The following is a 13,435-nucleotide window of genomic DNA, read 5'->3' as shown; positions in this document are numbered from 1 at the left end:
CAGAAATGTTTGAAAATGCAAAATATACAGCAAACCCTAACTTTTAAATACTGTATGTAACATATATATATATATATATATATATATATATATATATATATATATATATATATATATATGGCTACTTCACTTAAGACAATTAGCCTCTGTCTGTCCAGGCTATGTATAGTTTGAGGAACACAAATCTAAATGTGACTTTATAAGTAACATAATAGCATATATGCAGTTGGTATAATTGTTTTTTACTGCATGGCAGAGATGAAGCTATTCAAACTAAGGTTCAAGTATTACAGGTCACACACAACAATCCCAGTGGCCAAATAGAATACTGTAAAATGGTTTGCACAAACATTCAGTAATTAATCAGTCCTCTATAAGGCATCTCTACATTTAGACAAAGAAAATGAAAACAATTATGCTATTATTAGACATATTATGAATTGCTCAGGAAGTTAAAGGAGCCCACTGGATAATTCCTACACAGGACTACACAGTACAAACATGATGAAAGAAGAGACGATTTAACAGCATCTTTAAAGCTACAGTGCACACTTACAAATTGATTGCTCAGCCAACATTCCTGTCTCAGTGCACTTCAGTCTTACACATCAACAGCCAGCTATCTATTGATTGGAATCTATGTACTTTACTGTATGTAAACAGCTACAGACCTACACAAAACGTTTGAAATGACAAAGCTGCTCAGCTGTCACTATTTTCATCACCAGAAATCCATTTCATCAATGGAATCCCTGAAAAATGGAGACATGTCAGTGAAATAAGCTTTCATGAATGCAATTACTGTATATTTGCAATAGAGTCCAAGTTAGCGATTCACTCTGCAACAAACATGTGGTGTAAGTGTGTGTGACATCATTTGTATTGATGCCATGATTTTCTCAATATGCAATAACATTCAAGTTGACAGCTTTGGAATCTTCGTCCTCACTCACGTGCATTTAGAAAGTCCCAGTTAAAGATTAAAAAAGGATAAAGGGAATTATCTCATTGCCATTAAATAAATAAAAAATGTGAACAATCCTATGGTCAGACCTCGCTGGGTTAGGAAGAGTTAAATAGTCCTGCTGGAGTTTAGATTGCCAGATAAATCCATTAAATTCCAGCCAAAGCAATCAATACATGCATGGCTAACATCACCTGGGAAGAACATTTCTGAGTAGTTTGTCTCATTTTGTAACGTATATCTCATTAAGTGTTAAAAATGAGGATATCATGAAAATTAAATAGTCATGCCTTTTCCAGCAACACACTGAATTAGATTTAAAGGATTAAGAGGGCATGTTAAAAGTCAAATGAACAAATCATCAATGCTCTGAGCAGGTTTTGTTACTCCTGTACTGGGACTGACCCAGTGAGGAATCTGTGCAGGGAAAATTAGAGATTCATACATTAGCAATAGTGTGTTTCCTTAATGTCCATAATATTCAAAACCCTGATTTCATTATTTCACACATCCAGACACACCTCATCCTGACCCTCTTTCACATGTGCTCATCGTGCACACACACACATACACACACACACACACACACACACACACACACACACACACACACACACACACACTCACACTTGTAACAAGTACGATAGATTAAACACTCTTTACTTTCAATGGTCAGTTGCTATGTCGTTAGAATATAGAATATATGTTTTATTTATATTGCAAGTCATGGTTTTACAGTTTTTTAAAAGTCAATCTCTATGGCTCTATTCCCATACATGTAGTGACACAGGGGCACACACTTAAATTTTGACATCCTGTGATTGAGTGTGTGTGTGTGTGTGTGTGTGTGTGTGTGTGTGTGTGTGTGTGTGTGTGTGTGTGTGTGTGTGTGTGTGTGTGTGTGTGTGTGTGTGTGTGTGTGTGAGAGGTTAAAGAGAGAGGAGGCAAGCGAGAGAGGAAGAAAAAGAAAGAGATTAACGGACTACTTGATGTTAAATTGATTTGACGATGGAGCCGGCATCCCGATGAGCTTTGAGTCCGACATGGGGCTAACAACACCCTCAATGAGGTTCTTGTTGCAGTCGCCTATGTTGCCTTCAGAGGACAGTTTGGGGCAGGTGACGCTGCCTGTCAGGTCCATCAGGTCTTCCAGAGCACGGGTGTTACTCACACTGCTGGGCTGCATTTCGTTGACTGGCGAGAAGTCTTGGATAGAAATCAATTCCTCCTTTGAAGCCGGGCTGGGATATAATAATAAAAAAAGAAAGTTTATAATATTTATGTCCTTGTAGCAGAGCAGAGCAAACGCTCCTGCAGCCCACCAAAATGTACTTGTAAATATATGCATACAAACATAAATTAGCTAAATCTTGGCCACGATATCTGGACTTGTGTTCATATAACAATAAATACATTGCTCATTTACCTGAGCATATGATTATGGATGTAGGTTAACTTTATTAATCCCTAATCTCTGCCATTACCTACAAAGAAACAAGCAAAGGTATAGAAAAACTAACAAACAAAAAACAGAGCAATGTAATTCAATACACTATTAGACATTATTGTAAAAAATAAATAAACAAAAGTATATGCAAATGTAAAATATTTTAGAATTGCAAGTAAATAGTTTTCAAAATTAGATTTATTTAAATTTTTATCCCTGAACAGATTCCCCCCCCCCCCCCCAATGTTGCCTCCATGGCTACGGCCTTTCCTTGAAGACCAAGTGAGTAATGTGGTGAGTAATATATGATATAATAACACAGGATGACTCACCTGACCTCCATGGACTGCACCTCATCACAAGACCCCGTACCCTTCACATCTAGTGGCTCCAGCCTGATGATTGGTGGTGATGGGTGTCCCACTGGCAGGGTTGCCACAGAGGGTGTAATCACCTCCATCTGGGACCCTCCTTTAGCAGCTGTCAACACATGATGCAGGACTCTCTGTTTGCTTACCTCAGCAGTTAAATGGCTTCCTTCACCCTTAACTGCTCCATTCATCATACCACCCTCCCTTTGGTTGACTTTGGCATCTGCAGTCTGCTTTGTCGGCTCTTTATTTATTTGGTCTTTGACATGTGCTGTCTGCTGCTTGTTTACGCTCCATTCCACCTCTCCTCCCTGCTTGAGAACACAGACTTTGCCCTCTCTGTTAAGTTTGCTGTCGGGCTCTTCACTGGTTTGTCTGGTGTTGGGTCTCTTGTCAGGAACACTGCGTGTTGGTGTCACTTGATGAGTGTTGTTTTTCACTTGCAAACTCTTCTGATTGTCCGTCTGTGCTGCTCCCGCCACTTCTTTCTTCACCAGCGCACATTCCTTGGTGTTGACTGTGACCTGCTCTTTAACCTGAAACTCAACCTTTTTCATTGCTTGCTCGTTCACCTGAGCATTAGTTTGAACAGTCTTTACTTCACCTGTGGAGAGTGAAACACATCACAGTGGGCTTCACTTTACTCGGACTGTCCCGTTAACATCAACTGAATTTCATTTGAGTCTACTAGAGTCGGCCAGCGGTGATAGTGGATGTCACATATCAACAGTATTATTGGACAAGTTGATACTAAATATTGACATTGGCTCAATTGTTAAACCCAAATGAGTTGAGAATTAACACGGGACACTCCAAATAAAGTGTGAGCTCACAGTGCGCAGAGCAGTCCCTGAATAAATCTTCCAAGGGCGTTTTCAAGGACAGCAAATTATACAGTCAACTCCCATGGCACTGCTTTACAGTAAAAAGTGTCCAATCAGCACCGAGAGGAAAATCCTTGGCTGCTGCTCCATATTCTAGAAAAGATTGTATAATCTCCACTGAATGGTTTTTAAATGTATGGCCCAAAGAACACAACATTTACTTGGTTGATGTAGACAAGGATCATACCTTCATTCTTCTGAACAGCCAAAGCCAAAGCATCAGAATTATTGCATAACAAGACAATAACAAGAATGCTGGAAACATACTGTCCATTATAGAGATTTTACACAAGCCAAAATTGATATTACTGCTGCGCATGCTCAAAATAAGATAATAAGGGAGTCACATCGTAAACCATGCATGCCCTGTTTGCATGTGTATAGCTGCAAGGCACACAGAGAGCGGTAGAGTAAGCAGGGGCAGCAAGCAAATGTAAGTACCTGCAGGGCGACTGAATAACATACTAACCTGGTGGTGAGACGGGCTTCGTCTCCACCTGCTCCTCCTTCTGATTCAATGTGGAACAAAGACGATCAAGTCAAGGTTTGTGGTAATCAGGACACAAAACCAAAGTATCACCAACAATAGAATTTAATAAAGATAATAACAACAGAAAGTCAGTTTTAATAAAATGAATGTTGAAAAATCACATAATCAGCAGGTGCTTAAAGGCAGCGGGACTATACTGTGCGAGAACGTGGGAGGGCGTCTCTTACAGTACCTTCAAGTCAGCTTCGCACTTCCTAGTTCTCTTCATGATCTCCTCAATTCTCTGCAAAAAAAAAAATAGACATTTAATCACTGTGTGGACTTTCCCAAATTCAGAGTTTAAAATATTTCAAGTGCAACATGCAGTCAGCATGCAATGACTTTGTTCGGAGTCTGTTCAAAATAACCTTTTTTCTGAGATGCCTCTCCTCCTCTTCTTGTTGCTTTTGCAGTTCTCTGTCTTGCTGCTGAGCTTGTACTTGGATTTTTTCTTTCTGTTAAAACAAGGCACAATTTACACAACATGGCAAATATTCTAAATTCACAGGATCACAGGTATCTGAACCCAATACATACAGCAACAGGCCAAAAAACAACTGCCTGGCACATTATAATGATCTCTTACCTCTTTCTCCATCTGGGCGTGTAGCTCCTTCTCCTGCTCCTCCTTCATTAGTCTGTCTTCTTCTTGTTTCAGCCTGTGAAGATCTTCCTCATTTTTCCTGTTTTCCTTCACTTTTTGAGCCTTTGCCTCCTGCTGTCGCTGCTCCTGTGCGCATTGCTTCTTCAGCTGCTCTTCCCTTAGTCTGATCGGCAGGCACATAACACTCATTAAACCAATTTAAAGACTTAAGTCCTACAGGCTGTCTTAAATTCATGATTTATTCAATGAACTCACCTTTCTTTCTCCTCTTGTTCCCGCTTTTTCTCGTCCAGTTCTTTTTGAGCTCGAGCCTGACGCCTACGCTCTGCCAGCAACCTGGTAGCCTCCTCTGCATTTGTTGTGCCAGCTGCCACCTTTCCTGTGGACGTGCATAGTGCTGATTCTGTCAAACACACAGGAAGACTGGTGTAAGATCATGTGTAGTGTGAGTTAACAAATACTCTACTATCATTTGTTTAAAGTTCACCTTTTTTCTTGTCTCCATCCTGAGCGTTGCTCTGCGTCTTCTTCTCTGAGGAACCCACTTTGGGAGACACGGGGTCCTTTCTGTCAGGGGACAGATTTCTCTCAGATGTGTCGCCTCTGAGATGCTTATCCAAGGTTTCACCTTTAGATGATCTGGATTTAGGGATTTCAATGTTGACCACATTCTTCTCATCGTGTGCAGATGCTGTTGTGCTGTTGATATCGGTGTTATTTTTCACTGTTTTGGATTGTTCACAGTGTTTCTCCCCCTTCTTGTCTTCTGCTCTCCTATCATCAGGTGACAGGTTTAGCCGATGCCTTGTAGGAGAGTAATGGTACTGATGTGCATTGCTAGGAGACTGGGCACGCATTTTAGATGCCAGCCTGCACAAAGACAGAGAACAAGTGTTACATGACAGGAAAGAAGTTTTAAAATAAGGTTGTGCGAGCAAGGTCCCTGCAGACAGCCACGTTTGCACACATTTTACCAAACAAATATTCTTACTTGGAGGTAGTAGGAGAAGCCAAGTGCCTTGTGACACTAGCAGGGGATTCAGATCTTCTCACAGGAGATCCACAACCTGGGGATGCAGTTCTTCTCTCTCTGCGCAGTCGCTCTTTCTGTAAGCCATGTTAGGACATAAGATCTGGCAGCTTGTATCCATTAATATTTGATTCTTTTACAAGTTTATCAAGTTACAGCACATCAGAATGCACAAGGTCTGACCTTGGGGGTATTGGGAGTGGACTGAGAGCCTCCATGAAGTCCAGCTCTGTTGTGATCTGCAGGGTTCAGCGAGCCGTGGAAAGGTGACCTGTGAGGGCTGCAGGGCGCTGCGTGATGACAAACACAATGCTTATCAAATCAAATGATGGCAAATCACAAGTGACAGAGGGACATTAATACAGTAGCCAGGGGAGGGCTTGACTAGACAGTGTGTGCTGCACCAAGCTGCAGCTTACAGACACATTTTTGCAGCCAAAGTCAGTTGCATTTAAAGCAACACGGTATAAATGTATCAGGGATAAAGGAATCCAGGATTCACTGAGTTATACGTTTCTCATCTCTGGTGGAAGTTGTGTTATTAGATTTTGGTTTGGGTAGAAAACCTGCAAAGTCAAATCTAGAAAATATTTCCCAACATCAGATGCATGATTAAGTTTGTCCAGATCAACGCCCAGTCAGCACTTATGTCGTATTGGACAAACATTGAGGGAGACGTTTTTGCTCTGATTCTGCCAAAAGAGAGGACATGGATTTCCATCAATTACATTCTGACTGCGTGTAGGATATTGAACCAATCTTTGTCTTTCAACTTCCAGTATGACTGATTCAGCCAACCGTCACACATAATGGGGTGTGTTAGTGGAATTAATCCCGAGTCTGTATGCTATGCACTTTGATGCAAGCACACACATGCCAGCACGGTGGCTGCGAACAACAGTTCCCCACATTTGTCTCCTTGCCACACCCAAGACAATGATAGCAAATGAAAACACACACGGACCTTGTGCAAACTCACAATCACAAAAGCAAAGGCCCCATGTACAACACTAAGCAGTCTTCCTGCCATCACTTGTGACTTCTCGTCCATCTGTCACCATCTGTAAAGAGTAATCTCTAAAGAGTGCAGCTCTCTCAGTGGGATGACTGTGTCTATTTTATTTCTATTCTAGGTCATGTGCAATTAATATCCAAAACCGTCTGCCCCAGGGACCTGGAGTCAGCACCATTTAGCTGCCTTCATTTTTTAAAGCCAGGGTATCGAGACAAAAATAAAACATCATCTACACACTGTGAAAATAATACCTCTAGTGTTTGAGACCAGTGAGATTGTCATTCTGATACAGTGTCCTCTAGCCTGTTTGTAATTACTGAGCGGTTACTAATCTGCGGAAACTAATCCTGAGGTTGACTTCTAGTGTAATTTGAAAGAGAACTGTCCCTGAAACCAACATGTCACATAGGAATAATAATGGAGGGAAACATCCACCCACAAGTTTCAGCTGATGCTGGTGCATTTCTTATTGTCCTCTTTTTCCTGCATTGGCGGTCAATTTGCAGCCATACTGCAGAGTTTGCCTCTAGAAGAGAGGAAAGAATGAAAGTCCCTTGAGAACAGCTTGATTCTTCCTGTAAATTAGGTTAGATCGTACTAAGACTAATTTGGATACATGCCAGTATATGCTCCTGCACCGATTACCTCTGTCTGTTCATTTGCACCCCTGAATCCTGCCACAGTTGTGCTTCCACATTGACTTTTGTGATGATAACTCAAAGATAAAAGCCACTGCAGCAGAAAACACAAACACAGCACACATACCAAAGCCTAAGCAACACACAGATTACTTTGCAGCGTATATCTCATTTGCACAAAGGTTCAACAACAGAGCAGCATGCGTCACAGGAAGAACACGTTTGCCTTTGGTTCGAGTTGAAGTTTCAGCTCGCCAAGAGGCAAAACAAAAACAGACATGGTAACTGTTGGATGAAAAGGAGGGGTGATACATTTGGGAGGGCAGGGGGGTCTTAACTTTACCAGATTCGCTGACAGCAGGAAGGGGGGAGGCAATGCCATGGGAAAAGGCGGAGGCAGCAGAGAAAGGGAGTGGGGCATTGTCACTGTCACCTATAGGCAGCGGGCGGAGCAGAGCAGAGCAGAGCATTATGAACAGTTTATCTGAGCAATTCCTCATCCAGCTGCAGAGACCTGGATGGGAGTTAACATACCAGCAGGGATGTTGTGATGTAATGCCACTTTATTAGTCTAATTTTAAAGCCATGATGTGTAGGTTTTGAACATTTCTGACCCCAAAGAAATGTCACTGTGGCAGGAAGTCGTGTGCACAGATCATGTCTGTGTTATTTTAACATTTCCATTATTTCAATCATCCACAGAAGTGTAAAATATGTGATTTAGTACTATATAGACACCAGTGCTGATATGTAACTCCATCCTGTCTCTGAGGGAAACCAGGATCACATTTCTGCTCATGCGTACTTCAGCAGCCAGGTCAGCAATGATCAGGCCAAGAAAAAAGGCTTTCTTTTACACACACACACACACACACACACACACACACACACACACACACACACACACACACACACACACACACACACACACAAACCTATAGCATGCATGCACACACACACACACTTATTGTGTCATTGTGTCTCACAGAAATACAGCAAAATGCAATTCTTCTGGAATAAGCAAAACTTCTCTTCCATATATCCTTCTGCTTCATTCTCGCCTCACATCCGTGCCTCTTGTATCCGAAGCTATAAGCTGTGTTCTTACCGGCTCCTGCAGGGCAGCCTCTGCTCCAGCGTTTGGTCCTCTGCTCCAGCTGAAGGCTTCGCTCCAGAGAGCGTTTCATCAGGGCCTCCAGTCGCTCCTGAACGCAACACAGCATAGCTGATCTTTATTTGAACACCGTCACCTCACCACTGGCTTTGTGTCTTTGATATTTTTACACACCACCAGAGAAAAGCCACATGAATGGATCTTTCATGTACACGCAACCACAAATGAGACTGATAGTGCATTAGACAGATCTTGATTATGATTTTCTTTTGTTAAATCATCTGACCCTGTCCTCTTCGAGCTGATGTCTCCTCTTCTCCTCCACTGCAGCTCTGCGGAGGTCCTCTCTCTGCCTCTGCTCCTCCAGCCGCCTCCAGCGTTCTTCCACTGTGCGTTCGTACTGCAGCCGAGCTCTGCGCTCCTTCTCCCTGATCAGCTGCTCCCGGGCCACTGAAAGAGACAAGATTCATTCATGAAAAAAGAAAACTGAGTTAATGAACCAACGTTGTTGCCGGTGGCTTTTTACTATTCAGCTGGTCGTGTAGAGTTCAGAATATATACTACAGAAGAAACAAAAGTCAACTCAAACTCAATAATTAGATTTTAATCTCTCTTTAAAATACTTTTTTAGGAATAGTGTATTTGTCCTGTAACAAAACACTCACAAAAACTTTCAGTATTACGTGAACATCTAGGTGTTGTAGTGAATTTGTATCTGTCAATCCACACTAGAGACTATCATGAAGATAGAAAGCCTTGTCGTCATGAGGCAAATGGAGGAGCTGCATGATTAACTGACCTACTTCTGTGGACTATTCTATGTTACTGTCTCATTGTCTCAAGTGACATCGTTCATCATATCAAAAATCCAGTGAACTCAACTTCTACTATCTAGCAAAGGCCTTCCATAACCAATTAAAGTGTGGAGACAAAAAGGTCATGACAAAAAACTTTGTAGGGAGACTGTGCACTGAAAAATAATCTAAGCGGGAGCAGGAACTTCCAGGCATTTCAGCGCTTCTCAGTTCACAAAAATCTGCCTCTTTATTTGCACTTGTGCCAAAAGAAAAGTACATCACCTACCCAGGGTTTTATCCCTCTCCTCACGTCTCTCTTTGGCTAATCGCATCCTGTCGTCTGTCTTCATATAACCCTCCACAACTGAAAGATAAATGAAGATGTCAGAGAACAGAAAACAGGCAATGGAAGGAGAGAGAAAAAGCAGTTTAATAGATGCAAATATAGAGACTTACATTGTTTACCTGCATGGTTATTATTAATGTTGGCTGCTAAGTGTGAAGGGGACGCGTGTCCATTTATTAGTGGCTTCTTCTCTGTGCTGGATGGAGCTGGGATCACCATGACAGAAGGAGAGAGAGAGAGAGAGAGCACACTCAGCTTAGTCCAAAGAGGAATGACATCAGCACCACAGTACTGACCTGCAGTGCTGCTCTAACACCAGCAGAGGGAAACATGTCTTTAGCTCTGTGTGGGGCTGCTCTGTGTTAAATGCATTGTGTTGCAAAATGCCAAGCAGCCCCATGCCAAGGGCGAACTGCAGCAATACGCAGGAGAAGGGAGGAAGCTGTCCTTGATGTGATAGTCACTACACACATGCTGAATGCCTCTTTTGGTTATTATTACTGCTGTAACAAGCTGATACCAGAGCGGCCCTGAAACATATTCCTCCAGGCCTGCAGAGTCATATCATGCATTCTATAATGTGTCTCTAGTAATTGTGTAATCATCCAAATAATTGTGTAGTGATTTTCATCCACTCGGAAGGAAAGAGCGCATCATGTGACAGAAACCGGAGAGGATTACTCACTAATTTTTCCAGTTCGGGCTGGAGAGCTGTGACCGTTTGTCGGAGATCTCTTATCAGGGAGTAAAGTGATGGACGGTGGAGCCATCTTCTCACCTAAAGCACAAAACAAAAAGAAGAATACATGAAGCATTGATCTAAACCGCAAGCTGCTATTCTCATGTCAATATCACAATGGTTGTAAATGGTGTGAGTGGAGAAAAGAAAGAAACCACAGTCAGAAGATATGTGAGTGATGGTATCAGACACTCAGAATGTGGTACCTTTTTTAATTGATATACTAATATGAAATAACAACATCCAAATCTTGAACATGCACCTCAAACGCCATGTGAACTACAGAGGTTAAAAAAAAAGTTTCATTCCACAAATTTACTGAATCAATATGTGCAATGTCGGCTAAACTGCCAACAAAGTCAGACGCTTTACTTGATCAAGTGAGTTACTCTCTTCAGTCAGGGCTTTTACTGTGTGTACTGAAAGCTGGCAGACAACACTGAGACACTCAGACAGGAGAGCTGCTTTTCTCACTCGACCTAAACCTTTTATGGTCTGCTGACTTAACTAAACACATACATTCATCATGCTTAACTTGTAACGTTTATCCTTTTCCATGCTAACATTTAATGTATTTCTTAAGTGGCCACACTGGTAGTCTAAACCTCTAATGTACTGGGATGTATTTACTGTAGCTTTTATGGTTTTGAGGGAATTACCTCTCATACTCTATTTCTATTTCTCATAAAGGTGTTCGGACTTCGTCTTTTTCCCCCCTAATTAAGGATACGTTATAATGTTTTGTGTGTCACTGTGTATTATGTTGTTGATTGTTTTAAAATATATATATATAAATACATACAAATAAAGGGCTGTCCAAGCATTATTCTTATATATTAAATCTGTTATTACAAAAATATGAGCTGCAAAAACAAAATAATGCTGCCATAGACATGAAAGTGAAATAAACCCTCATAATGTTTGTTATAAAATAGGTCTAAAAGTTCCAACATAAAGTGCTTCAACCTTGCACTTTCTCAATGAAACAGTGCAATAAGTTTGTTCTCGTTTCTGGAATAATATAGAGTCTCTCATACTATTGTGTTCAATTAGATTTAACTTCTTTCAGGGTGTGGAGGGTGAATACATTCTGAGATAATGACCCATGTCTTTAACCCACAAAGTCATCACACGATGGTTTGATGCTCATACGAATGACACAGTATATTCCATGAATCTGTCTGTGTTAAATGCAACAACCCAGTCTTCCTCTCTCCACCCACGTGAACCCTTTTATCTGATTCAGTCGCGCCATCACCAACAAACAAAAAAGGATACTGATTTTGCTCTAAAGGGACCAGATACAAAAGAGGGAAACTAAATCGGGTTTTCTCACTTTCACTCGTCATAAAGAAAACATTAGGCCTGTGATTTAGGTTTATTTTAAAGGGAATAAAAGTATACCCCTTTTAGACCTGCATCCATTGAAAACAACCAGCACAGTGAGCCTCGGCGAAAAAAAACAATGAACAAAAAACAGTGAAGTCGGATCATGACTGCACAGCCAGCATCATTCACAGAAAGCAGTCGAAATGTCAATTGCGTCATTCATGAGTCTGCTTTAAATCGCGTCGCAAACACAACAACAGAGCCCGATCGCAGGATGACTCGAAGCCCAACAAACGATACATCAAGCTTACCTGTTATTGCGCTGGACGATGTGACTGTTTTCGCCATGGTAGCTGCGGTCACAGGCACAATACACCCAAATGTATGGACCTGCTGTCACCCAAAACACTCTGCAGTGATGCCAATGCAGCACAGGTATCTGTTTCCCTGCAAGGCAGCAGCAAGAAGCGCAGCCACAGCGAACAAAACCAAGCACACACCATTCAACTAGGTGGCCTGAAGGTCATTATGAAGGCTGGATATGATGTCCAGGACAGGATAGTCTTGTGTGGATGGATGGAGGAGAGAGATGCTGGGGCTGGAGCGGAGATGATGATGCGCACACAATCGAGTTCACTACCGAGGGATCACACCGTGCGTCGCAGCGTAAGCCCGCCCTGATACACTGGGTATCACCACATTATCCTACCAGTAGTTGGGTTGAGATTTCCTCTCTGCACGCAGCTCAACCACGACCAAACCAAATGTAGCTGCTTTAATGCAATGACAGGCAGAAGGACAACACGTAAAATCCGAGCGTGCTCGCCGATAGGCCTGGTTTGCATCCATATTAATGCAACAATTAACTGTTTCCTATCATGTTCAGAGGCTTGTTTGAAAAAAAAAAAATAGAAGATATTTAATCATTTTGCTGAACATTAGCATTCATAGCTATGATATAGCATTTTTCTTAAAGATCAATGTGAGAGAACCATAAATAGAAAAACACTTATGGCTACAACAACTATGAACAGCTAATGGTAAGTGCACATACAGAAATATTTTACTTAAGTAAAAGTAGAAATAGGCTACCACAGTGTAGAAATACTCTGCACTCAAAATTGTACTTAAGTAAATGGACAAAAGTATTAGGATCAAAATATACTTAAAGTACAAAAAGTAAAAGTATTCATTATGCAAAATGTATCATCAAGTTTTATTTTATATTGCATACTATATATATATCATAGACTACTTGTGAATTTTACTTAGGGATCAATACAGTTTATCTTAACCTATAATATTACGTTTTTTTGTTGAATATATTTTTTATAATTAATCTGAATCTTCAAAGTAAAAATGCCAAATAAATGTAGTAAAATAAAACATACAATATTTGCTTGTGATATGTAGTGGAATAGAAGTATAAAGTATCAGGAAATGGAAATACTCAAGTTAAGTACAAGTATGTCAAAACAGTACTTGAGTAAATGTACGTAGTTACCGTCCAACACTGCACGGATCTATAGGCGCCATTCTGCTATCACGGCTTTGTGAACCTATCCATAGCATTTAGATAGGGTCAAGTGTCTGTGGACAGAGGGATGTCGTATGATGTACTGTCTGTA

At 41.2% G+C, this 13,435-nt stretch overlaps 1 protein-coding gene across 5 annotated transcripts; it reads right to left on the bottom strand.

Moving 5' to 3' along the window:
- Window positions 1–109: 109 nt before the first annotated feature.
- On the bottom strand, window positions 110–12,520 carry map7d2a (MAP7 domain containing 2a). 5 transcript variants are annotated; one of them, XM_029448867.1, is made up of 17 exons: window positions 12,119–12,520; window positions 10,425–10,517; window positions 9,850–9,945; window positions 9,680–9,757; window positions 8,883–9,046; window positions 8,591–8,687; window positions 7,826–7,915; window positions 6,013–6,119; window positions 5,791–5,906; window positions 5,287–5,669; window positions 5,055–5,178; window positions 4,782–4,962; window positions 4,564–4,650; window positions 4,389–4,439; window positions 4,136–4,175; window positions 2,744–3,386; window positions 110–2,205 (listed from the first exon to the last, which is right to left on the bottom strand). In XM_029448867.1, exons 1-17 carry the CDS (start codon window positions 12,153–12,155, stop codon window positions 1,947–1,949), a joined length of 2,646 nt encoding a protein of 881 aa, XP_029304727.1. In that variant the 5' UTR covers window positions 12,156–12,520; the 3' UTR covers window positions 110–1,946. The 5 variants fall into 5 exon arrangements, with proteins under 5 accessions (XP_029304727.1, XP_029304724.1, XP_029304725.1 ...); XM_029448864.1 differs by having other exon boundaries at window positions 5,055–5,202; window positions 12,119–12,518; XM_029448865.1 differs by having other exon boundaries at window positions 4,136–4,172; window positions 5,055–5,202; window positions 12,119–12,518.
- Window positions 12,521–13,435: the final 915 nt, after the last annotated feature.

The sequence above is a fragment of the Cottoperca gobio genome, chromosome 14, assembly GCF_900634415.1.
Source record: "Cottoperca gobio chromosome 14, fCotGob3.1, whole genome shotgun sequence".
Taxonomy (NCBI): Eukaryota; Metazoa; Chordata; class Actinopteri; order Perciformes; family Bovichtidae; genus Cottoperca; species Cottoperca gobio.
This window is presented reverse-complemented; position numbering and strand designations above follow the sequence as displayed.

Bases quoted from the DNA above. Each gene is read 5' to 3' on its own strand.
- map7d2a (XM_029448864.1), bottom strand. From the start codon at position 12,155: ATGGCGAAAACAGTCACATCGTCCAGCGCAATAACAG. The intron at 8,688-8,882 runs GTCAGATGATTT...TGTTGCGTTCAG, and splicing joins ATCAGCTCGAAGAGGACAGG to GAGCGACTGGAGGCCCTGAT. The intron at 2,206-2,743 runs GTGAGTCATCCT...ATTATATCCCAG, and splicing joins GTGCAGTCCATGGAGGTCAG to CCCGGCTTCAAAGGAGGAAT.